The following is a 27416-nucleotide window of genomic DNA, read 5'->3' as shown; positions in this document are numbered from 1 at the left end:
TGGCAACTATAGTTTCAAAGGCTCTGAATGTGTGATCTTTCCCCCAAGCATAAAGCTGTCTTGCAGCCCCTCCTGTGTAGACATCCTCAAACAGTCCAACCCCCACTCCAGTCTTCACCCTGTCAGTGGCTTACCACAGACAAGTCTTGCTTCAGCAGACTGTTGGTGAGAGAAAGCTTAGTTCTATACATTTTGACTAATTATAATTCTTGAATCTTTGTCTTTCATATTTTTTCTTCTAATAAAATGGTCTCCCTTAGAAATATTTGTTTTGGGCTAACTGTATATCTAATATTAAGGGGCCTCTAAAAGAAACAAAACTTTTGGTATAATTTTATAATTTATTAAAGAGATAAAAGTAATATATGTGAAATAACTAAAAGCTAACGATGTTATTGACAATAAGTGCATTGAATTAATTGGTAATCGAAAGGCATACAGATAGTGGTTGAGTGTAGAATCTAAAACCAAACTGCCTGGTTTGAATTCTAGCTCTATTATTTACTAGCTGTGTGACCTTGCAAGAGTTATTTGACTGCTTTGGACCATCTGTAAAATGAATGATAATAACAGCATCTACCTCACATGGTAATTGTGAAGATTATGTGAGTCAAAATGTATATAGCATTTATGATATTGCCTGGTACACAGTAAGCAATATATGTGTTTGCTGTTGATGTTGATAATGATGACGATTTTAGTTGTAGTCAGTTCCAAGAAGAAAGAGGTAAGAATGAGCACTGTGTGTTTGGGTTAAATTTAGTACACAGGTTTTGGTGACTGCTTCACAGGGCATTTGTTGGGGGAGTAATGAACAATAAATTGGGAAAGTAAACAGAGTTAGATTATGGCAAATTGAAAATGAGCTAAGTTTAAACAGGGTGTGCTATGCAGCCAGCACCTGTTAAAGGTTCTGGACCATATAAAATACGTATTTGGAATTATCAGTTTGGCAGTGGCACTGAGAGAAGGGCCCTTAGAAGCATGAAATTGAAGTTTAGAATGAAGTCATCATCTACATGTGAGGCAAAGGGATGGTGATGAGAACCGAACAAAGCTAGTTAGGGCAGAGGGAATGGGGAGGATAGGGAAAAATAATATTTTAGTAGGGGATCAGGAAGAATATCATCACCTGTCGGTATAGCTAGGAAAGAGAAAATTATGAATGAATCTGAATTATTTAGCATTCTGTTAATGATAAAAATCATGATAGATGACCTTGAAGCATTATAAGAATGGCTTCTGGATCTCAAAGCAGCCTGAATTGTGTTTACAATATTTTTGATGATAAGTGTGATTGTTTTTCCTAGTTAATTGAAAATTGGCCATCTATTCATGTTATACAAGACAGCATTTTAAAAAAAAAACATGAATGGACTTCATATTTGATTAACTTGAATGTTACATTTCATAACCATATTGGGAAGTAGAATTTTCTACAATCCTTAAATTTGTTTCATGATTTCTTTTTACTCTAAGATTGTAATTTAAGTTGTGCTAATACTTGAATTTTTATGCGACCCTTTATGTGATATTTTCATCTTATGTTTAAATTCTTGAAATCCTAAAGCAGCTCTATGAGAAGTAAATACGATTAGTGTATTTCCTCAAGAGTCTGTTAATTTTGTGTTAACATGTTTTTATAACAATGTTAATTTATGATATAATAAATATTTGAGTGCCTACTTTTGTTCTGTTATCACTTTATTTGTTGTTTCATTTTTTAGCAATGCTAATAAGTAAAGGTAGTGGTCTATATAAGGTTATGGTGTTAAGTACTAAGCAATGTAGTTTAGTGAGGAAACAAAAGGAAAGAAAATCTTCACAATCCAGAGTAAAATAATACCTGTTCAAATATTTCTTAGGTTTATGGCTTGAACAAGCCACCTTTGCCTCTTGGATCATATATATAGCAGAGACATCAGCCGCATTTCTTAAAGATTGTTTACCAAGATTATATGAAATTATATGGATTACATGGAGTTTGTGAAAGCCTTATGTATAAATATTGATGATGATTATTATTATTTGCAAGATAATGTGTTAAGAATGTCAAAATATGATGGATTCCAATTCTTACTGTTGCCATAACTCCTTGTCTTTTCTTTCTCTCAGACAATTCCATTGCCACTTAAAAGCATTCTTGCTTAACATCTGTTCACCTTTATTTTTTCTCTCAATCCCCCATTTTTCCCATGAAAGGTAAGCTTGGGATTTGCATGAGTAATTTTCCAGTGTCTAGGGAGGCCTAACTGAGCTAACCTTGTGACTACAGATGTCAGCACCTGGAGTGAGAGAATATGTGTTAGTCATGCTGTAATAAAACCCTTAGGAGTTATAACGTTGTGCTTTTCCAACTAAAATGACACTGTGCTCTATGGTTTCATTTTTAAAGGCAAAATGGACCTTGTCACTTTCACTGCTAATTTTCTCTTCATAAAGGACTAAGCACTGAGCCTGACTTTTTTCTCCTGGGTTGAGAACATCAATTGTGCTGCAGCATGGCTGGGCTTTATTTGCTGGCCTCTGCAAGGAAGGGAGAAGCAGCAGCTTCTGAGCTCTTCCCCCCGACTGCTTTCAAGCTGCTGAAAGGGAAAGAGCAGCAGATCAATGTGGCAAAAGCTTCATGTGGAAAGGTCTGCCAAGTATTAGAATGTTAAAAGTAAAAACTCAAAATGAAATATATGAGCATAATATTAATATAAGCATAAATAAGACTATGCATAATAACATTTATATATCTATCCATTCATATAGACATATCTATAGCAATAGATCTAGATATGTAGACATATGGATCTATATGTGTGTCTCCAGGTATTTGATTTTGCCCTAAAAAATGAATGGCATTTATTACTCAGATCACTCTTTCTTATGGAATTTTTGAAAGTATAGGTCTTCGCTAGAGTTTTTTTTTTAATTTATTTTGAGAGAGAGTGTGTGAAAGAGAGAGAGCATGCGTGTGCTCAAGAGGGGGAGGAGCAGAGAGAGATGGGGGAAGAGAGAATCCCAAGCCAGTTCCATGTTCAGTGAAGAGGCTGACTATGGGGCTCAGGCTCATGAACTGAGAGATCATGACCTGAGCTGAAATCAAGAGTCAGAGACTGAACGAACCGAGCCACCAGCTAGAATTTATTTTTATGTAATATTTAAGAAGCAGTTTAGAGTAGTGGTTAAGAACAATGTTTCTACAGCCACACTGCCTAGGTTCAAATGCACGTTTTTTTTTTAAATTTTTAAAAATGTTTTATTTATTTTTGAGACAGAGAGAGACAGAGCATGAACAGGGGAGGGGCAGAGAGAGAGAGGGAGACACAGAATCCGAAGCAGGCTCCAGGCTCTGAGCTGTCAGCACAGAGCCTGATGCAGGGCTCAAACTCACAAACCATGAGATCATGACCTAAGCCAAAGTTGGACGTTTAACCCACTGAGCCACCCAGGTGACCCTGCATAGTTGTTTTTAAATAGCCACTTATCAGCAGTAGTACTGTAGGTATCTTCCAGTACCTTAGTTTTTCCATCTGTAAAGTACAATTAATAACTATACTTACCTCCCAGAGTTGTGAAGATTAAATACATATATATATATGTATATGTATACATATATCACTTAGAATAGTGAGCTGAGTATATGTAAACCTTATATATCATTTATTAAGCAAGTAAAACTCATATTTCTATCTAAAAGTAAAAAGAATGTCATATATAGAATTCAGTAGTAGTTAATGTTTTTTGTAGTCTTCTAAATTAAGGCATGACATTTTCAAATAAAATGATAGGATGGTAAATTAGCACAGCAATTCAATAAAGGGCCAGAAATAGAACAGGACTCCTAATCTATTTATTACCCTTTTATCTTTAGAAGTATTAACTGTAACTGAACTAGAAAAATTTTCCTACTAATCATGTCACTTCTAGAAGTACAATGTTATTAAAAGGCCATTTTGAAGAATCATGATATTTTAGAATTAGCAGAAACTTTAGATATCAAATTGTTCATTCAGTCTCTTGATCTTGGAGATCAGAGAACTGAGGTGAAGAAAATCAAATGACTTTCTCAAGGTCAGGTAACTAATTCCAAAGCCGTGTTTACGAACTTCTAGTATCACTATCCAGTGAATAATAGAATTTGCTTTTCTTTGGTGTCTTTTTTAGTAAGCGATATATGTTGTATAATTTTTTATTTTGATATACTTTAACACTTACAAAAAAGTTATAAGAATAGTACTAGGAACTCCTAGACACCCTTTACCCAGATTTACCAACTGTTTATGTTCTGTTTCATTTGTTGTATATATATGTCTGTCTGTTTATGATTTTATTTTTGAGTTTTTTGAAAATAAATTGGAGACATCTTATCCCTTTATAAATACTGAGTATGCATTTCCTAAGAGCAACTGCAATTATCAATAACTGAAATGAGAGAATTTAACATTGATACAATAATCTAATCTAATCAAGTTTATGTTTAAATTTTATCAATTTTCCCAGTAATACCCCCTTTCTTTAAAATAATTTTTTTCGGGGTGGCACCTGGGTGACTCAGTTGGGTAAGTATCCGACTGTGGCTCAGGTCATGATCTTGCAGTTCATGAGTTCAAGCCCTGTATTGGCCTGTCTGCTGTCTGCACAGAGCCCTCTTTAGATCCTCTGCCCTTTCTCTCTCTGCCCCTCCCCCACTTGCTCGCGTGCTCTCTCTCCCTCTCTCTCTCTCACACAAATAAATAAACATTAATTTTGTTTTATTTGAATATAATTGACACACAATGTTACATTAGTTTCAGGTGTACAATATAGCGATTCAGCTTCTCTATATGTTATGCTATGCTAAGTTACCATCTGTCATGATGCAACACTATGATAGTACCATTGACTGTATTCTCTATGCTGTGCTTTTATTCCCCTGACTTATTCATTCCGTAACTAGAAGCCTGTATTTCCCATGCCCCTTCCCTTATTTTACCAATCCCTCTACTTCCCTCCCTCTGGCAACCATAAGTTTGTCCTTTGTATTTATAGGTCTGATTCTGCTTTCTGTTTGTTTATTTTTCTAATTAGATTCCACATATGATTGAAATCATGATATTTCTTTCTCAGTATGACTTATTTCACTTAGCATAATAATACCCTTTAGGTCTATCTATGTTGTTGCAAATGACACAGTCTCATCCTTTTTTATGTCTGTGTAGAATTCATTGTATTTATATACCAGATCTTCCTTATCCTTTTGTCTATTGATGGACACTTAGGTTTCTTCCATATCATGGCTATTGTAAATAATGCTACAATAAGCATACGGGTGCATGTATCTTTTCAAATTAGCGTTTTTGTTTTGTAAATACCCAGTAGTGGAATTATTGGATCATGTGGTATTTTTATCTTTAATTCCACACTGTTTTTCACAGCGGCTGTGAAAAACTAATTTACATCCCCACCGTGTATGAGGGTTTCTTTTAATCCACATCTTTGCCAATATTTGTAATTTCTTGCTTTTTTTATTTTAGCCATTCTGACAGGTATGAGGTGATTGCTCATTGTTGTTTTGATTTTCATTTTCCTGATTATTAGTGATGTTGAGCATCTTTTCATGTTTCTGTTTGCCATCTATATGTCTTCTTTGGAAAAATGTATATTCAGGTCCTGTGTTCTTTTTTTTTTTTTTTTAATTTTTTTTTTCAACTTTTATTTATTTTTGGGACAGAGAGAGACAGAGCATGAATGGGGGAGGGGCAGAGAGAGAGGGAGACACGGAATCGGAAACAGGCTCCAGGCTCTGAGCCATCAGCCCAGAGCCCGACGCGGGGCTCGAACTCACGGACCGCAAGATCGCGACCTGGCTGAAGTCGGACGCTTAACCGACTGCGCCACCCAGGCGCCCCTGTGTTCTTTTTTTAATTCAATTGTTTTTTTTTGGTGTTGAGTTGTAGAAGTTCTTTATATATTTTGGACATTAACCCCTTATCAGATATATCATTTGCAAATATCTTCTTTCTATTCAGTAAGTTGCTGTTTGTTTTGTTCATGATTTCTTTTGCTATGCAAAAGCTTTTTATTTTGGCATAGTCCCAATGGTTTATTTTTGCTTTTGTTTCTCTTGCCTTAGGAGACATCTAAAAAAATGTTGCTAGGCCCAATGTCAGAGAAATTACTGCCTGTGTCCTCTTCTTGGATTTTTATGGTTTCAAGCCTCAAATTTAGGTCTTTAATCCATTTTGCATTTACTTTTGTGTATGGGGTTAGAAAGGGGTCCAGTTTCATTTTTTTACATGTAGCTGTCCAGTTTTCCCAGCACCATTTATTGAAGAGACAGTCTTTTCTCATTGTATATTTTTGCCTTCTTTGTTATAGATTAATTGACCATGTAAGCTTGGGTTTATTTATGGACTCTCTATTCTGTTCCGTTGATCTACATGTCTATTCTTGTGCTAGTATCCTACTGTTTTGATTACTACAACTTTTTAGTATATCTTGAAATCTGCAATTTTGTTATCTCAAGCTTTGTTTTTCTCTCTCAAGATTGCTTTGACTATTCGTTTTTCTGTGTGGTTCCATAGAAATTATAGTATTATTTTTTTAGTTCTGTGAAGGATACTGTTGGTACTTTGATATGGATTTCATTGAATCTGTAGATTACTTTGGGTAGTATGGATATTTTAACAATATTAATTATTCCAATCCATGGGCATGGAGTATCTTTCATTTGTTTGTGTCATCTTCAATTTCTTTCATCACTCTTTTCTAGTTTTCAGAGTACAAATATTTCACCTCCTTGCTTAAGTTTATTTTTAGGGTTTTTTTTTTTTGGTTCAATTGTAAATGGAACAGCTTTCTTAATTTCTCTTTCTGCTGTTTCATTAGTATATGGAAACAGTACTGATTTCTAGGTATTAGTTTTATATCCTGAAACTTTACTGAATTAATTTACTTATCCTAGTAGGTTTTTGGTGGAGTCTTCAGGATTCTCTATTCATAATATCATGTCAACTGCAAATAGTGACAGCTTAACTTCTTTTTTACCAATATGGATGCCTCTTATTTCTTTTTCCTGTCTCATTGTTGTGACCAGGACTTCCAATTCTACGTTGAATAAAAGTGTGTAATGCCCCATTTCTTTCTCTATTTTTTTCCAAGATCCAAGCCAGGGTCAAGCCTTGTGTTTAGTTGTCAGTCATGTCTCTTTAATGTATTTTCATTTGGAGCAATCTCTTACCTTTTTCTTTTGGCTTATCTTGATATTTTTGAAGAATACAGACTAGTTATTTTGTATAATGTCTCCCAGTTTGAGTTTGTGGAATGTTTCATCATGATTAGTTTGAGGTGATGCATTTTTGGTGGAACTACCACAAAAGTGATAGATAATGTGTCCTTCTCTGAGCATCACATCAGGAGGTGGAGTGATGTTAGCTTATTCTAACACTGATGGTGTAAACTTTGATCGCATTGGGTCTTCCAGGTTTCTCTGCAGAAAAGTTTCTATTTTACCCTTTCTAAATAATAGTTAATTTGTGGGAGATACTTTGAGATTATAGAAATATCTTTCCCCCACCAAATTTTTACCCATTAATTTTTATATCCATTGATAATTTGTAACTTTATTATTGTGTCTGTATTCTTAATTGACATTCTACTAGAAAACAGAGACTTATCACTTCTTCAATTTGTGTATTTGTTTAGTTGCTTATCTATCTATCTATCATATCAATAGAACTCATGTATTCTTGCTTTATTCTACAGGTATCATCTATTACTATCATTGATTATTCAGACACTTAAATTGTCCTATATTGGGCCAGTGAGAACCATTTTAAACTGGCTTCTGTGTTCTTTTGCTATTTTCCCATCATACTTGAGTATTTTCTTACTTTCTGGTACATGTTATTCTAGGATCATCTTGTTCTTTTTTTGACCAAGCCGTGGAATAACCTTTTTATCCAAGTAGCCATGATTACATTTCATAGTAAATGACATTTAAAAGTCAAGATCTAGACACAAGATGTACTCATTCATTGCCACTGATGTATCATTACTTCTAGGCCCTCTCAGTGAACTGCAGTGAATATATTTCTACAGTTATTTCTATATCTATGCATCTATCTACTAAAAACCATGATATGTTGTTCAAAGGGTACAGAAGTGCAGTTATATAGGATGAATAAGTCTAGAGATTTAATGTATAGCATGATGACTATAGTTAATAATACTTTATTGAATACTAGAGATTTGCTAAGAGTAGATTTCAGATGCTCTCATCATACACAGAAAATGATAACTGTGAGGAGATGATATGGTAATAGTTTGACTGTGGTCATCATTTCACCATGTATAGGCATACAAATCATCATATTGAACACCTTAAATATATACAATTTTTATTAAAAATAAAATAAAAACTATTAAGTCTATACTCATATCTATAATTCTGACTTCAAACCATTGGATACACTCTTTCTTCCCACTTCCATATTTGTAACTTTCTCTTCCAACAGTGAGAAACCTGGCTTCCCACGAGGTTCAACATATATATTTATTTGCTCAACTTGGAATACACAAAAAGTAATTTCATAATTGCTAACCTAAACCACAGCAGAAAGGAAATCTACTAACTAGAATTCAATATTTTTCAGTTTTTCTGAGTAAAATTTATTAGAAAAATATAATTTGTTCACAAATCTCAAGTGTATAGTTCATGAGTTTAGATAAATGTCTACATCCATGTAATTCATGTCCCATCAAGATATAAGACATTTTCATTACCTTAGAAAGTCCCCTGTGCCCTTTCCCAGTCAATATCTGCCCCCTCAAGAGTAGCCATTTTTTTCTGATTTCTATCACCACAGACCCTTTTGGTATATTCTAAAACTTCTCCTGAATGGAATCATGATGTGTATATTCTTGTATCGGGCTTCTTTTATTCATTATAATGGCTATGGAATTCATCTATGTTGATATGTAGTAAAACCTTGGTTTGTGAGCATAACTTGTTACATGCTTATGATCCAAAGCACTTGTATGTCAAAGTGAATTTCAAGAACCATTGGTTCAGTTGTGATCATGTGACATTCAACATCACGTACTACTTGTATTGTAAGACATCACTCATTTATCAAGTTAAAGTTTATTAAAAAGTGTGTGTGGGGGGGGGTACCTGGGTGGTTCAGTTGGTTGAATGTCTTATGTCAGCTCAGGTCATGATTTAGCAGTTCATGAGTTCGAGCCCTGCATCAGGCTCTGTGCTGACAGCTTAGAGCCTGGAGCCTGCTTCAGATTCTGTCTCTCTCTGCCTTTCGTCTGTGCTCTCTCTTTCTCAAAAATACATAAACATTAAAAAATAAATAAAATAAAATAACATTTATTAGAAATGTTTGCTCATCTTGCCCAATATTCACAGAACAATTTACTTGCAATCCAAGGTTTTACTGTATATGTACAGTTTGATTCTTGCTATTGCTAAAGAGTAGTTATAACTGGTTATGCCACAGTTTGTTCATCCACTCACTTGTTGATGAGCATCATTTGGGTTATATCTATTTGGGGCAAATATAAATAAAACTTCTATGAACATTTTTGTACAGATATTTTTGTGAACATATGAATTCCATTTCTCTTGGTTAAACATCTACAATTGCAACTGCTTATCATAGGTAGGATTATGTTTAATTTTGTGAGAAATTGCCAAACCTTTTATCAAAGTGGTTTTCCATTTATATTTTCAACAGCAATGTATGAAAATTCCAGTTGCTCGATATCCTCACCAACATTTGGTGGTGTTCAGTCTGTTTTTAACTTTGGCCACTTAACTATTCATGTAATGGTATCTCATTGTGATTTTAATATAGATTTCTCTGATTTCTAATGGTGCTGGGACTTTTTCATGACACTTTTGCACATTTGTATATCTTCTTTTGTGAAGTGTCTCTTTAATTTTTTCCCATTTCTTAACTTTTTGTGTTTTTACTATTGAGTCGTAGGAACCCTTTGTATACTATAGATATAGGTGTTTCAGCACAGACCTATGTTTTGCAAGTATTTCTTGACTGTCTAAATTGCCTATTCATTTTCTTAATTATATCTTTTGATGAGCAGATGTTTTTTTCTTTTAATAAAATCAAAATTATAAATTGTTACGGTTATTGTTTTCTGTATCTTTCTTAAAAATCACTTTCTTTCCCCAGGTTGTGAATTTATTCTATGTTTTCTTCTCGAAATTTTGCTTTTAAATTTAGGTCTAATATTCATCTTGAGTTAATTTTTGTGTATGATACAAGGTAGGGGAATCTCTATGTGTTATAAACCTAGATTTTTTTATTATTTTAAAGAGAATTTTCCCAGAAGTATTTTCATTACGTATTTTTCCTTGGTTTCTAGGTGGCAAGTGAGTAAATCCAACTCAAACTAGATTGAGTAAACAAGAATTTGTTTGCTCACTTTGCTGGGAAGAGTAAGACATATCTCATAGAACCAAAGGCAGATACACAAAGGCCAGGACCTCAAGAAATAGAACTAGGGTGGGTATTCTGGGACTCTTTCAATTTGCTCACATCTGCTTGTCTCTGCACAGCATCATTTTGAAGACAGCTTTTCTTTACAGGGCAGGGGAGATGAACGCTGTTGGCCTCGCATGCTCATCCTTCCAGTTTCTCTATAACTGTCCTGAGGAAGGACTCCACTTGGCACTGCTTCAGTCACGTGCCCACTCCCTGGGCTGGTCACTGTTTTTGGAGAGCTTAGGAAGTCTGTATAATCATATCCAGGCACACCCGGTGGCAGTGGGATGGTACTACAGACTGAAACAACATGGCATGAGGGAGAGACATTTCCCCAAAATAGGCTTCAGGATGTTCCAAATAACATATGTCCTGCCATGCTTCCTATTTTTTTTAATATATGAAATTTATTGTCAAATTAGTTTCCATACAACACCCAGTGCTCATACCAAAAGATGCCCTCTTCAATGCCCATCACCTCCTCTCCCCTCCCTCCCACCCCCATCAACCAACCCTCAGTTTGTTCTCAGTTTTTAAGAGTCTCTTATGCTTTGGCCCTCTCTCCCACTCTAACCTCCTTTTTTTTTTTTTTTTTTTTTTTTTTGCTGATCCACACCAGCTTCCTATTTTTTTTAAATGGCTTTTTATGTTTAGGATTTAGTTATTTTCACTGAACTGCTAATTACAATATTCAGGTGTGGTAAAGCTAAGTTTCAAACTAGAGTGTAAATTAATTAGATATTTTGAAGAACTAAAATGTGTTCAGATTATATGAGAATAATGATACCTCATCCAAGATCAAAGTTTAACACATCAAAGTCCATCATAATGTGAATGAGTCTGGATTAAGTAGAAGAGCAGTGAGATTTTTTTTCATGGTGACATCCGTCCACTTTCTTCAAATTCTAATGAAAAAATTGTATTGTCAGTACTTCAGTGTAATAAACCATTGGGAAAGCAACTGTGGTTCAGTGATTAGGACAAGATTTATATACTCAGAGTACCTAGTAATTTTCCAGAGCTTATAAAGCAAGGCTGATGATGTTCACCCCACAGGATTAATTGACAAAGGAGAAACGGTCCTGATTGGAAATCATTAAGTACCGCAAGGCTTGCACTTGAAGAAAACCTGAGACTTCCTTGCAGACAAATGACTATCTCAGCCAAAGTTACCTACTTGTTAAAGTATTTTCTTTGAAGTGTGGTTGAATAAAAAGCTGGCGCCTTAGAGACCCTTGAAATGATAATATAATCGACAACATATCTGATTTTTTGGGGTTGGACTCACTACAGAAAGGAATCTGACATTAAAAGTAGTATTTTATACAAGCTTTTATCTAAGCTTAAAAAGGTGACCATCAGGAGACAGAGATGGAGGAGCTTTATAAATGATAAATCCTGAAGTTATTTCCCGATTGTGGAGAGGACCCAGCTGAGAAAGTACCCTCCCCGCACCCCTGCCCCTAAGCCTGACTATCTTGCTCAACATTCCACTTGCTTTGGCCTGGCTCTTCCCATTCTTCCCACTGTGTACAAAAGCCCTCCTTCATTGCTGCCATTGTTCCCGCATTACTTTTCAGAGTTAGGTGTGGACAACCTCTTTGTTCCTTTGAGACAGCTTTCCAAAACAAAGTTTTACTAATAAGCTATGAGCGAGGGAGGGAAGGGAATCACAAAAGCTTAAAAATTGAGATGTTTATAAAAGAAGCTTTCTGATCCTATTTTTAAAGGTCTAGTCATAGATTGGAATAATTAATATAAAATAGGAACATCCACTTCTATTACCTTTTCCCTACTTAAGATCTGTTTTCTTCATTCTTTGTGGCCATATGATACAATAGTTGCTGTGTTAGAGCTCTCTGTGAGCTATTAGGTCTTTCCATTAAAAAAGGTTGATTTCTATGTTTGCTTCGGGAGTACATATACTAATATTGGGGCAATACAGAGAAGATAACATGGTCTCTGTGCGAAGATAGACATACAAATTCATGACATGTTCCATGTTTTTATGTAATGTACAGCATGGTGACCATAGTTCATAATACTGCATTGCATATTTAAAAATAGCTAGGAGTTTGGATTCTGATAGTTCTCATCAAAAAAGAAACACATTTTTTGTAACTGACATGGTGATGGATGTTAACTGGACTTGCTGTGGTGATTATTTTGGAGTATATATGAATATTGAATCATTACATTGTACACCTAAGACTAATATAACGTTATGTCAATTATACCTCAATTGAAAAAAAAGAAGGTAGAAGAAGTTGGCTTTCTCTTCTTTTCCCATTTCAAATGTCATTCTCTGTTGGCTCAGTCGGTTGGGTGTCTGACTTTGGCTCAGGTCATGATCTCACAGTTCATGAGTTCAAGCCCCGCCCACATTGGGCTCTGGGCTGACAGCTCTCAGCCTGGAGTCTGCTTCGGATTCTGTGTCTCTGTCTCTCTCTGCCCCTCCCCCTGCTACTGCTCCCTTTCTTAAAAATAAATAAACATTAAAAAAAAATTTCAAATGTCATTCTCTCTTATAAAGCACCTGAATTTCTATTTTATGTTAGAGGGATACCTTCAGTTCTTGGTTTGTTTATAGAATTGAAGTAATAAAGACACCCCTTCTCCCTTTCATGAATGATTGATTGGTTGTGACTATCCACAGGGTTGTATTGAGAAGGCCTCTGGGGGGTGATTGTAGGTTCCATAGGGAAGAGCACTGGGATTAGTTAATAATGTCTTCCATGAGCTTGAAGAGTGGCAATTTCTTCAAGTGCCAGATATGTCATTTCTCTCTTAATCCCATTGATGATAAAATATTTGTTTTGATTTGATTTTTGTTTCTACTCAGGTTATCAACATTGGGAATTCCAATGATTTTCTTCTTCATTTATCCCTCAAATAGTGATGTGGTGGTGGGGAACACATCTAAGTATATACAAAAATACTTTACTCCCTATCTAATTTAAAACCTCCTTAAGAGTGAGCAGATTCTCTCTATGGAGTATGAAACATGAGACATACAATGAAAAGAAAAGAAATACTTAAAATGTTTTTTTAATGGTTCATCCTATTAAATCATTTTGGTTTCTTACCAAATGAATATGGAAATATTGAAGCTTAAAATATAAAATGTGGATGGATATTTCTGTTGCATCCCAATATGTACATAATTTTCTATTCTCTGATGTTTTGGACAATTTAATTTCAAATGAATCAAGGAAAAATATGTTTAGTGTTTCCTCAGGAAAATAACTGCACATTTACAAAATTATTACTATTAAAGTTCCCTCAGGTATGCTCTTCCAGTGAATGTTTAAAAAATGTTTTTAACGTTGACTCATTTTTGAGAAACAGAACACAAGTTGGGGAGGGGCAAAGAGAGAGGGAGACACAGAATCTGAAGCAGGCTCCAGGCTCCAAGGTGTCAGCATGGAGCCTGACGCAGGGCTCGAACTCATGAAGTGTGAGATCATGACCTGAGCCAAAGTCAGATGCCCAACTGACTGAGCCCCCCAGGCGCCCCCCAGTAACTGTTTTAAACTTCATGTTCATAACTGTCGTAGTTTATTAAATTTCTCTGTCTTCTATACACATAAACTCATGAATCTGAAGAAGCAATGTTTCTTTATTTTAACTCAATTTATGATTAAGGGTAGCATCCAGTGATACAAATGAAAGTTTTCTTTGCTCAATAGCTTCTGAAGTTCAGTTTAGCTTTAAGCTACTAAAAGCTTAAAGGGTTAGATTTAGATGGAAGAATTTGGACTGAAGTCTTTGTACTGGTGTTTAGTAAACATGAAATGTTTTAGGATTTTTGCACTGTACTCTGGGGAACCTTGAGGTCTCTGGGGCCCATTCTAGTACTCTCCAAAGACGGATGTTTTTGTCCATTTATATAATCCTTCATTTATTTACATTTATTCAATAAACCTTTGAGTACTCAGTATATGCAGTTAGTCTGGGGGTTTCAGGGAGCCCATATCTACAATGGGTTACAGTGTAAAAGACTGAAAAGTAGTAAGCATATGGCCCACATGTGAGAAAGTTTGTTCCCAGTGATATTGGAACCCATGGAAGGGGAATGTCCAGATCGGGGATGGTAGTGTCTGCAGGGAAGCCTTTGTAGAGGACTGAAGGATGGATAAAGGTTAGCCATGAAGTCCAGGCAGTGAGGACAACCATTTGTGAAGACTCAAGACTGTTTGAAGAAATTGCTTCCTAGGAACAGATTTAGGTTCCTGGAATTTATCTTGGAGCTAAAACTATCTACACTAGATCCCCTGCATTCTTGGGTTTAGTGTGCCAATTCCCTTATAGGCACCACAGTTTGATTCATTCTTCAAGTGAAGAGGTGGTGTGGTGAAGAGTGAGGGACAGAGAGTAAACTATTTTTCCCTCACTAGTTCCCTTTCATTAGCGGTTACCTCACTTACCTCACAACAAGCTGCTAAGATTTAATTCTTTAAAGTTTTTCTTATACATATAATTTACATTTTACATATATACATTGTGTTTTTAAAAATTTGTTAATGTTTATTTATTTTTGAGAGACAGAGAGAGAGGGAGAGAGAGAGGGAGAGAAAGAGAGCATGAGTAGGGGAGGGGCAGAGAGAGAGGGAGACACAGAACTGGAAGCGGGCTCCAGGCTCTGCGCTGTCAGCATAGAGTCCAATGCGGGGTTCGAACTCACAAAGCGTGAAATCATGACCTGAGCCAAAGTCAGAGGCTTAACTGACTGAGCCACACAGGTACCCCTACACTGTCTTTTTAAAAAAGTTTATTTGTTTTTTTTGAAAGAGAGACAGAGAGAGAGAGAGAGAGAGAGAGGGAATCCCAAGTAGGCTCTGTGCTGTCAGTGCAGAGCCCAACAGAGGGCTTGAACTCATGAACCAAACTGTGAGATCATGACCTGACCCAAAATCAAGAGTTAGAAGCTTAACTGAATGAGCCACTCAGGTGCTCCTAAATGTACACTGTCTTAATCTGCCCTGGCCAACATAATAAAGTACCATTGATTGGGTGGCTTAAACAACAGAAATTTATTTTCTCACAGTTCTGGAATCTGGAAGTTTGAGATTAAGGTGCCAGCATGGTCAGGCTCTGGTAAGAATCTCTTCCTGGTTTGCTGAAGACCACTTTTTCACTACACGCTCATATGGTCTTTCCCTGGTGTCTGCTCAGAGAGAGAAAAAGAGACAGAGAGACAGAGAGAGAGAAATGCCAAGTCTGAAATTATTTAAATATTTAGAATATTAAAAAGTTTTAAGTTCTAAATCAGGTAGATAATTATAGTTATTGAAGAAATATTCTGGGAAATAATAAAAATAGAAATAAATTGATAACTTCATAGGTTGTGGCATATACCATGATCAAGTTTTTTAGTGAACATTCTATGTCAGAGCTTTTTTATTTTCTTTGCTTCATCGAAGTTAGGTCTGCAGGAATATGTTTACATGTCTTCTAGTGGCATAGAATTTAATATTTTAAAAATGAGAGAAAAATGTCGGTAAATATTTTACCTTTTTTGATTTTCTTCTCTAGAGATAACACATAACAATGTATATATATAGCCACACACACACACACACACACACACACACACACACACACATATGGATATGCATGCACTTATGTATGCACATATGCTATTTCATTCTGTGTGTATATCCTTGTCGTGTGAGCCATTACCTATAGAATGGCCGTATGCTAGCATTTAGATATACAGCCCAATAAAATGTACTACCTCTTGACAAACCAGCATGTTAGCAACAGCTACAAAGCAGCTTTAAAAAAATAAAGTTTAGAATTTAGATAAATATTGGCTATCTGTGGTTATATATGGTAGACAGTGCAATCACATTCATTTTGCAAAGGAGTCAGGTTCTAATGTCAACCCCAAAAAGGACAGTTTGATGTGAATGAAATTACTCTTGAAAGTCGCATAAATCTCTCACAAATTGCAGCATTTTCCCAAATCTGCCAGTTTTATTTCTGTTTTCTCCCCTAGCAATAGAACAAATCGTTGTTCTTTGATTGAACAACTGGGGTAGCTGTTTGCGTTGAGGCACCATGTGGTGTTAAGTCGTGTGTACTCTGAAACTCTGGGATCGCATTTGCACAGTGAAATACTTGCCGCCATTGAGGGCCAAGGGCACCGACCCTGGCCGCAAGAATGCCCCTCCCACTTTGACCTGGGAGCATGTGTTCATTGAATGTGATGGAGGCTGTGTCATGGAATGTCATGCTACTGAAGTTGTTCTCTCTCCCTCCCCTTTCTCTCTAGCTCCCTCCTTTGTCATTCTCTTGTGTTTGCTGAATATGTGTAGTCATGTAGGTAAATTCACACACACTGCAACTTTATAGCATATGGCATATTATACACATCTTTGTTTATGTGCTTATTTATATTTTTTCTGTTACATGAAGTCACATATATGCATACTTATGTGTGTGGCTGTTGACTTCTGGAAAAGTCTGTTAGGAGTGTGAATTTCATCTCTGCACCATGTAATACTTTTGGGTTCCTAACCCATGTGATTGCAAAAATGATACACAAACCAGTTTCCACTCCTGGAAAATAATTCAAAGCTACTGTTCCATCATTACATGATGGGAACTTTCTAAGCTCCATCATGGTATAGTAGTCATCACTAAGGCTTTTTCCTAAGATTGATATGAAAATATCAGTTAAATTCTCAATTCTGTTTTTTGGTTTGAATAACCATTTATTTATCGTATTGTTGTGTTGTCATTTTTATATTGGTTTGCTAAACACTGAAGTTGATAGTTCTATTTTGTAATCTCCTGTACTACCCAACTACTGTGTCCTGACCACAGTGAAAGCACTTTCCCAGTGGAAATTCAGTTAAATCATTCTCTGAGAATTTAAGTAAACTGTATTTTTCTTCATGCTAAACCACAATTGATGGCATGTATTTCCTGCCAAGGCTAAAAAGTGTAAATTTTGAATGTTATATTTCTTCATGAAGGGCAGTTTCAAGTTCATTTTAGTTTGATGATTTTGACATTGTGTTTAAGTACAATTTTCATGCTAATTGAAGTCTTTTATGTCAATGGAAAAAAGTCACAGTGTACAGTCTTAAAGTATACAATCTTCTGTAAGGCATTACATGTAATTAAAAAACCCCAAAGTATTATTTGTAAGAATTCTATTGTGGTTGTCACATAGCTTATTCATTGATTCAACAATTGTTTCCTGGATACCAAATAAGCACTCTTAAAAACACTGGGTGTATTATAGTGAGGAAAAGCAAGTCCTTGACCTTGTGAAGCTTATGGTCTCCTGGAAGGATGATCGGCAATAAACACCGAAAGAAATAACAACCTAGTTAAGTTTCAGGAAGATGAAGGTCAGAGTTCAGTGGTAGAGAATAACAACAGGAGAACTGATGCCCTGGATGATTACTGTTTGTTGAAAAGGGTAAATTTTTAAAGCTGAGACTTAAAGAATGAGAAGGGGTCGGGCATGTAAAGAGCATTGGGGCAGAGTAGCATAGGCAGAGATCAGCAAGTATCAAGACTCAAGGCATAAAAGGGCTTGGGTATTTCCAGAACTCGTGTGGTTGCTTGCATCAGAGCCTGTGTGTGTGTATGTGTGTGTGTGCATACGCGCGCGTGTGAATTGGAGTGGCAGAAATGAGGAGGAGGTGGCATAGGATCAGATTAATTAGTAAACAGGTACCAAATGATTCAGAGCCTTACAGGTCATGGTTAGGACTGCAAATTGTAAAATAAGTACAATGAGAGCCAATTAAAAATTTTAAAGTAGAAAATCATTAGCTGATTTAAATTTTTAAAAGCTCATTTTGGCTTTTTTGTGGAGAATGAAATATGTGTGAGCATATGTTTGCATTTGTGGTTCAAAATGGACACAATGAGACCACTCAGAGAGCCATTAGAATCCCCTAATCAAAGACAATGTTGGCTTGGATCACGGGGTGGGAGTGGACATGGAGCCGATTGGATGGATCTGAAATATTTGGGGAAGGTGTATAATTTTCTGAAATTCAGGATGAGGAAAAGTCAGGAATCAAAAATGATCACTTTTCTTTTTCTTTTCTTTTCTTTTCTTTTCTTTTCTTTTCTTTTCTTTTCTTTTCTTTTCTTTTCTTTTCTTTTCTTTTCTTTTCTTTTCTTTTCTTTTCTTTTCTTTCTACCTCCCTTCCTTAACTGGGAGTATCACGGTACCACTTATTAAGATCAGGTTTTGGGCAGGATCAGATTTCAGGGGGCGATCATGTTCACTTTTAGATATCTAGCACCAAACCTATTACAAAATTTATGAACCCAGCAAACATTGATTGACTTCGCCATATGTCAGACATTGTACTAGGTGTTGATGATATCTGGTGTCTATATGCCTGTGGAATTACAGAGACGGTAGATTTCAGAGTGCTGAAATTTCTCAGGGACCATAGTTAGAAATGATCCAATGCAGCATCCTCATTTTGAAGATGAAGCGTAGAATTTGAACCTTCTAATTTCTGTAGAATATCAAAACTTCTCTATAAAACTCATGGTTACTTTAGTAAAACTTAATTTTACTCATCCAACAAGAGTCATGGTATTATTCTCTCTGGAATATGATACAATCTGCTTTCATTCGTGTTTCAGTGAATTGTTACAACCAGTACTATTAAAAGACTTTCTGATGATTCTGAAGTCATGAAAACATATGATAGCCAGGAGTTCAGTGGGTGATACTGTTATTGATTTCACTGGATTTATAAAAGACTGAGGCAGGGGAATCATGAACCACGTTCTAATATGCACACATTTTTTATTCAGATATTAATGGTAGACAAAGGCAGAATTAGGCGCTTGTATTTTTTATGTTACTAATGGTAGGTTACTAACTACCTTGAAGCATGTTAGCAGGGATTTTTCAAGTTTAATAGAAAACATGAATATGAGATGAAAGGGAAAAAAAAGAGCCTGAAAAAAATTTGTTTTGTGCAATGAATTAGAAATATTTGTGTATGTCTGCATGTGTGTGCATATGTTGGAATGTTTGTTTTAAGGTCTTATTCAACTTTATAAGTTAAGATATTTGGTCAAAGAATAAATGGATGATGATGAAATAGCAAGTGTGTAGATGTGAACAGTTTAAATACTAGGAAGCCAAAAAAGATGATTTAGAGTGGTCTAAATAAGCATGCTTATTATCTAAATTATGTTACAGCATTTATTGTTCATTTAGAATGAGGTTTACTTGGCTCTTTATACTAGCTGAAGTACTCTGAAAGAAAAAAGAAGTGAAAATTCCTGTCCTAAGGGCATAACAAACATGAAACATCAGGCGTGATCCAGTCTGCACACACACAGGCACACACAAGATGGGAGAATGTTTCCTGCACTAAATGGCTTCTCTCATGGGAATGCCCTATAGAGCAAAGGAAGCTTTGAGATGTTTTGCAGAGATGAGGGCTGTTAACGAAGAGGGTATTTCAGTATAAGAAAGGGAAAAGTGGGTACTGAATGAGACTGATGGTAGTTAAGCGACCTCATTGAAGCTTAAAAGCAAAGATGGAGATAGATTGCAATGCATGCCAGTGGAAGAGACAAAACTACTAAGATGGTTGAAATGATCAAAATAAGAATTAGAACCAAAGTTTTGCTTCATCCCTGCAACCAGAATAGCAGGACAAAATTCAAAAAAACCTAGAGCCCCAATGTGGAGTTTGACCCTAGACCTTTAAGGAAGAAATGTAAATGACCAAAGACTGACAATGAAAACTATATGGAATTTATAACCAGGATTCTGTACATACAAATCAAGTGAAAAATTAGTGGTGAAAATAAAGGCTACACAGAAGGACAACTTGTCTTCTGAAATCAAGCAGAAAAAAGAGGTCTGTACATGAATATGCCAAACAGGAATATTCCATGTTTTATTAATTAATCTGTATTCTTACATCTTCCTCAAAGACACAGGGTAAAGACTGGACTTTTCATTTCCTGAGAAAAGTACTTAGAAATAAACATTAGCAAGAATTTTCAGGACACTTTTAGGATAGGAAAATGTCATATTCTTGACTACTTGTCCGCAGCTTTCCCAGAAAGCCACCTCCTCTGTTGTTACTGTGGTAGTTAACTTCTCACCTGTGGATTAATATTTCTTCCACGATAAACTCATTTTCTTGCCATGTAGAATGTGTATGACACTATACTCCTTCACACATAACCTTGAAATGTTCTTCCTCATGCAGCTGGAGTGTACCACCCACTCCTGGAGTTGAAGGAAACTCAACTGTCCAAGCAGGTTTTTTTTCCGCCTAGAATTTTTCAGCTGCACTAATTCCTGACCAGCCAAAGAAACTTCAAGGGGATACTTTGGGAGAATGGGGGACAGATACATCTTGAGAAATTTTCACATATGTAGAACAAATGTCTTCCATTGAGGTTTTAAAAATAGTCTCTTTAAACTTTAACATGTGTTGGTCTAGTTTTTGCTCAGATAATCACAGGCCTGCATAAGCAGGACACAATCAGTGCACGCCAGACACAGAGTCTCATTATCATGAGAATTGTGTTTTTGCTGGGGTTTTCATTTATTTTCAAAACTTGCTTCTTAACACACTACCTGTAGAACTTACCCATTCTTTAGTTCTACTTAGGAAAAAAGGAATATTATCACCCAGCTGACTTGTTCCTTAAAGGAAGATACAATAAACTTTCCCCAAGGTTTCTCCAAGCGTATTGTTGTCAGGTCTGTGGTTTGCCTCTAGAAATCTGGCAAATGAGTTGATACGCGTTTTTCACTCTTCCTGCTTTTTTTTTTAAGGGACGGAAGTAATTTTAGAGGGAATTGAATATATCAGAATACCTAATTCTTCCTTTCTTTCTTTCTTTCTTTCTTTCTTTCTTTCTTTCTTTCTTTCTTTCTTTCTTTCTTTCTTTCTTTCTTTCTTTCTTTCTTTCATTTGCTAAATAGGAAAGTTCATCAGCTTGATAATGGAGGAGAACAATGACTCCACCGAGAACCCCCAACAAGGCCAAGGGAGGAATAATGCCATGAAGTGTGGGTGGCTGAGGAAGCAAGGAGGCTTTGTCAAGACTTGGCATACTCGCTGGTTTGTGCTCAAGGGAGATCAGCTCTACTATTTCAAAGATGAAGATGAAACAAAGCCCTTGGTAAGTAGGACAAAATAAAAAGCACTCTGGTCATAAGCAATCCAAGAAGTAGAAGGTTTGTTAGAAACTGATGGAGTCTGAGGTCAACCCAATTTCCCTCCTCTTTCAGTTCATTGGCATCTTTCATACCTTTTCTCATTGTTTACTTTGGTTTAAGATGATGAACTTGCTAATTGAGGCCAAGAGGCAAATTATACTTGTCTAATATTAATTTTGACTTTTACTAAGCTGGAACAGAATGCCTGAGTCCTTCAGGCATATTTACTTTACAAGAATTTTTAATGAACGTCTGCTAGACAATATATATGGTAGCCAAAACAACTTTCCTTTTCTTAAAAATAAGTTAAAAGCACAGAATTGAAGGAAAACTATAAACACGACTTTCAGTAATTTTTGAGACACCTTTAGTATCAATTCCCTGGGAGCTTCCTTCCACCTTCACTCACATAAAATATGGATATGGTGCTAAATGGAACAATGCTGATACATCCAATCATCATACACAATATACTCTTCTGGGGGTAGTTCCTGTGTCTTTTTGTGGTTCCTTAGTGGTCTTGTATTTACTTATTTACTTATCATTTTCTCAGCCACAAGTCTCTAGGCTGCAATGAGAGAAAGGAAAAATCTCCAACTCTTCCTGTAGCTACAATAAGCTTTCTTAGCTGTGATCATCAATTGATGGAAGGAGCTACAAACTGAAGTATCTCCTGTGTGTTTTCCCTTCATTTATATCTATAGGATATATAAATGGTAGAAATATTGTGGATTAGATGACATAAAGATCCCTAATAGTATGTTTTTGAAGCTATTTTTCTTGTGTTAAAGTTCAAGAACTTAATTTGGATTGGGGCTCCTCTTTAGTATTTTATATTCTCAGACCTTGTAATTTTGCAAAGGTTTCATTTGTCTGGTTTAATTATAAGAAATAGCAACAAGTGCACATACTATAAACATGTTTTAAAATTGCTACTATATTTTAAGCATTTATTTACCGGGGCCAGGAATTAGACTGAAAACTTTGTGTATGTGTGTGTGTGTGTGTGTATATATATATATATATATATACATATATATATATACGTATATATATATGATAATATATTATTATATACTTAAAATAAATAAGAATATTTACATTATAGAGAATTTATATAATATATAAAATATAATATATAAATATATGATATATTTATATTATAGTGCATTTCCATACCAGTTATTGCATTTGTCATAGCAAACCAGTGTGGAATGTGGGGATTATCACTACAGATGGAGAAATTGTGGCGTAGTGATATGAAGCAATGTGACCAAGGTCATAGGGACATCAGAGGCTTATAAAGCAGTAGAGTCTTTTGTCTCTTATCCTATTCTCCAGGGTTCTTATCTCATTGTACCTTGTTTTATACTGTATAGTATTCACATTATGGCATTGTCTTGAATATAAAATCATCTTTATTGGGGCACCTGGATGGCTCAGTCAGTTAAGCATTAGACTCTTGGTTCCAGCTCAAGTCATGATTTCATGGTTCGTGAGACTGAGCTCTGCATCAGGCTCTGTGCTGACATCCCAGAGCCTACTTGGGATTCTTTCTCCCTCCCTCTCTGCCCTCTCTCTTTCAAAATAAATAAATAAACATTAAAAAAAATAAAATAATTTTTATCAAACTCAGAGAAAGGGATCAGGTTAATGTGAGAAAACAGAATATGGAGGATCTAATATGGGGACTTTGATATGAAATAAAATGGAAGTATGAGTAAGAGCCAATGTTTTATCCCACTGAGTCTTATTCCTGGCATAGTGTGGCCAGAATGGGTACAGATTAAATGATTAATTATGCAGCATCCAGAACCTAAATGGGGGATAAGGGGAGCAGAAGATTCAGGAGTTGAGTGAATGAAAATGTGAAAGAAGATCAAACAAATGTTCTGACTTTTTGGTGAACTTAGTGGACCTTCTAACAATGAACATGGGATAGAATGGATCAAGCTCAAGCTCAATGTTTCTAAAATCTGAGAACTGGAGGATGTTAGAGAATATGCAGAGGAACCCCAGTTTGAGGAACTCTGCCCTAAACTCTTCAAAGAGGATATTATCATACAGCCTTGGCTATGCTGTGTCATATCTCTGTGTAATTTCCAGAAGGTCTACACAGTCACAGATGGTCTTCAGTGCAGTGTAGTTATTTTGCTAACAAATTGGAAATATAAATAAGAAAATGCAAAACATTCTGATTAATTCAAATGAAAATCTGCCTCAAAATAAAAATCACTTTAATTCATAATATTTCTAAGTTGTGTTTTGATATCATTATAATACTGATGTTTTTAAGCTTATAATAACTAAAATCAACAAATGAGAGTTGTATTGATGAGAAAGTACTGATGCTTATACAAAGCAAATATAGGCTATTATTTCCCTTAAAAAAGTTTCTTAATTTTTCTTTACAAATATCATTTGTTAATAGAGAAGTCAAACTTTGGGGTAAATAACTTTGACTTATTAATTATATATCATCTTTCATAGCAGTTCAAGCATCAGGAATTTTGACTTTGTGCTTTTTAAATTTTTTACACTAATGTTCAAATACATACACAAAGAATCAGATTAAAAACTGGCAATTTCTGTATCAGAAGGCTCTTAGTAATTTTAAAGGACCATATATTTGCCTATGAATGGACAATTCCTTACTTAAAAGTAGTTTTCTTTAATGCCCGGCACATTGTAAGTTCTGAGGCATATTTTTCATGAGTTAGTGAGTCAACAAAAGGTATCTATCTATAAGGAGGAAGGACGGGAGTACCAGGGGTTATGGTGATATTGACTAGTCTCAACCACATATATCAAAGTCATAACTCAAAAGCAGAACGTAATATATTAAATCATAATCACTTCATAACAACAAAGTTTAAATCACATTAAAGAAATCTTTTTAAAGAATTAATCACCTCAATGAAGAATAATTAAACATCTTGAAAAATGTTAAAACTGGAAAAAATTTAGTTGTTATAAATGCCCCCCTTTTACAGATGAAGTGTGTGTGTGTGTGTGTGTGTGTGTGTGTGTGTGTGTGCGCATGTGAGCGTAATATGTTGTTTGTATTGGTCATGGGATATTGTTAATGACTGGCAGATGAGGAACAAAAACAGATTTTCTTGCTCTTGATCCAGTGTTCCTTCAGCTTTGCTTTTTGCCTGCTCACAAATCCTTAACTTTTCTTTAGATTTGCTTTCAATCAGAACTACTTCTTGGTTGTTTATTTTCAATATTGGTGCTTTCAAGCATAGGAATGCCCTTGGCCTTCATATAGTTTGATGAGGGTTATTTCATTATTACTGGAGGGAACGTCACTAATGAAATGAAAAATTCACCCTTTTAAGTATTCGTAACCAGCTAAAAATGTTCAATAAACTTAAACTGGATTTGTTTTTCTCTCTCTTAAAAGGCATTTCTAAAATGAGAGTATTAACACCCTTGAAATGTGTGTTTCTCCTGTCCCAGGCAAAGGTTTTCAATTTATTTTAACAAAACTTTTACTGAGTTTCTTCTCTTCCATTTTCAATAAAGAGAGTCAAACTCTGTATTATCCTTGCTATTAAAAACTACACATCTGTTGGGGGGAACGGATATGCAAAATTATAATTGGGACAGGCTATCATGTAAACACTAGATGTTCTGAAGACACATATACAATTAATGCCAAGAAATGAGTGATGATGCTGTGCAGAAGAGTTGAGGAAAGTGGCACAAAGCAAGAGGTGACCCTTACCTAGGGTGCACAAGGTTGGTGGGAGTTCTCCAGGTAGATAAATGGAGGAAAGGAACTCAGAGCAGAGGAAAGACATAGAGTCAAAAATAGACATTTATAGATAACTCCATATTGTTAGGGTTGTGAAATGACAGGAAATGGGGTTCGAGTGATAGGAGGCGACAACATAAAGGGATGTGTATGTTGTACAAAGAGACCACTCTGGCACACTATGGGAGCTATTTCTAGAATACCTATGGTACTCAAGTTGTAAAACTGCATTAATCTGTTAGAAAGGAATAATGGTAGTCATTTTTAAGAAATGTATTTGTCTGCTCTGGCTGCCATAACAAAATGCCATGTCCTGGGTGGCTTACGCAACAAAAATGTATTTTCTCACAGTTCGGGAGGCTAGAAGACCAAGATCAAGGTTGGTCTCTGGTGAAGCCTCTGTTCCCAGCTTGGAGATAGCTGCTTTCCCTCTGTTTCCTCACACGCCTGTTTCCTTGTGTACAGAAGGATAGAGAACTCTGGTATCTCTTCTCTTTAAGGACAAGAGACCTATTGGATCAGAGCCCTACCTTTATGATATCATTTAACTTTAATTATCTCTAAGTACGGGTACATGGGGGGAGGGTAGGCTTCAATATGTGAATTTTAGGGGGACACAATTCATTCCATAATACCTACTCTGTTGCATACCTCTGTTAATGAATATAATTTTTTCAATTAGGTTTTTCTCCTATTGGTACCATCAACTTTGATCTCCACTAGAACCTAATATATCTGAGTTAGTGCATTATACATTTAATTATTTGAACCTACTATTGGTATCTTATGTTCTTATTCAAATTGCTCCTTGTCTTTTAAATATTCTACAACCTGCACAGGTTTGAGAATTTAGAAAGTCTCACTGCCACTGTTCTTATATTTTCTTTTTAAGCAAAAGATAAAAATACCTATAAGTTCTCTCTCTGGTGACAGTACCTAATTTGTAAATAAGACTTTCAAGCCTTGGGGCACCTGGGTGGCTCAGTCAGTTGAGTGTCCAACTTCCGCTTAGGTCCTGATCTCACGGTCTGTGAGTTCAAGCCCTGTGTCGGGCTCTGTGCTGACAGCTCAGAGCCTGGAGCCTGTTTCAGATTCTGTGTCTCCCTCTTTCTCTCTCTTCCCTTGCTCATGCTCTATCTCTCTCTTCTCAAAAATAAGTAAACGTTAAAAATTTTTTTTAAAGTAAAAAAAAAAAAAAAAGACTTTCGAGCTTTAACCATGGTTCCCCAGGCAATAAATTAGAGGTATACCTCAAGATATAACTATTTTGTATTTAAAATAAATCAAACTGAAATCCTTAATATCCCATCATTTTTAAAAGTGGAGAAACTTGTTTGTTTAGTTCAAAACTTTCTCCCAAAATCATTTTCTACAGTGTCTGCACTTACAGATTTTATTCAGAAAAGATTTAAAAAATAAACTTGAGGGTGTGTACGTGTATCTGGCTGGCTTAGTTGATACAGTGTGCACCTCTTGATCTCGAGGTCGTGAGTCTGAGCCCTATGTTGGGTGTAGACATTACTTAAAAAAAAGTCATTCTCAAAAAATAAAGTTAATTTTGGTTGTTTCCAAACAGCAACAGAAGCATGGAAAAATGTATATAGCAAATTAAAAAAATAAATTAATATATCCATAATCATTGTAAGCATTTATAGTACTACATATTTCTAGTTTTTAGGTAATATTTTTCTTTTTTATATTTGAAATTAAGTCCTACTTATATATGGAAAAAAGTTAAAATTATACTGTGTGAAGAACCTTTGAAAAAAAGTTCTTATATCTACCCTGAACAACTTTAGGACTTTTGAAAAGCTGTGAAAAGAAGGTTTTAAAGGAGACTTACATTGAGGTTGTGACAATATCTGTGACAATATCATTCATGATCATGACAAATGACTGTGACCTTAATTATAGATATTGTAACATGAGGGAAGCAGACGAGTCTGAGATAGAATATGATCATTATAATTCTAAAAGTAAGGCA

The 27416-nt window shown here is 35.5% G+C and overlaps 1 protein-coding gene and 1 non-coding gene across 4 annotated transcripts in view; both read left to right on the top strand.

Annotated features, from left to right (window-relative positions):
- The window catches only part of ARHGAP24 (Rho GTPase activating protein 24), a 666840-nt gene that overhangs the window by 221991 nt on the left and 417433 nt on the right, over positions 1-27416 (top strand). For 2 of the 3 annotated variants that reach the window (XM_086704652.1, XM_086704650.1), the window contains exon 2: positions 21433-21632. In XM_086704652.1, the coding sequence (XP_086560778.1) occupies positions 21453-21632 (180 nt within the window). In that variant the 5' untranslated portion in view covers positions 21433-21452. Of the gene's footprint in view, positions 1-17785; positions 17920-21432; positions 21633-27416 lie in introns of those variants that run through there. The other variant, XM_086704651.1, reaches the window with a different exon arrangement.
- LOC112859166 (U6 spliceosomal RNA) lies at positions 12386-12492 on the top strand. The gene has a single exon (XR_003223477.2). It is a non-coding gene; the product is annotated as a U6 spliceosomal RNA (small nuclear RNA).

Source organism: Puma concolor, chromosome B1 (genome assembly GCF_028749965.1).
Source record: "Puma concolor isolate L17-30 chromosome B1, mPumCon1.1.hap2, whole genome shotgun sequence".
In the NCBI taxonomy this organism is placed as follows: Eukaryota; Metazoa; Chordata; class Mammalia; order Carnivora; family Felidae; genus Puma; species Puma concolor.
This window is presented reverse-complemented; position numbering and strand designations above follow the sequence as displayed.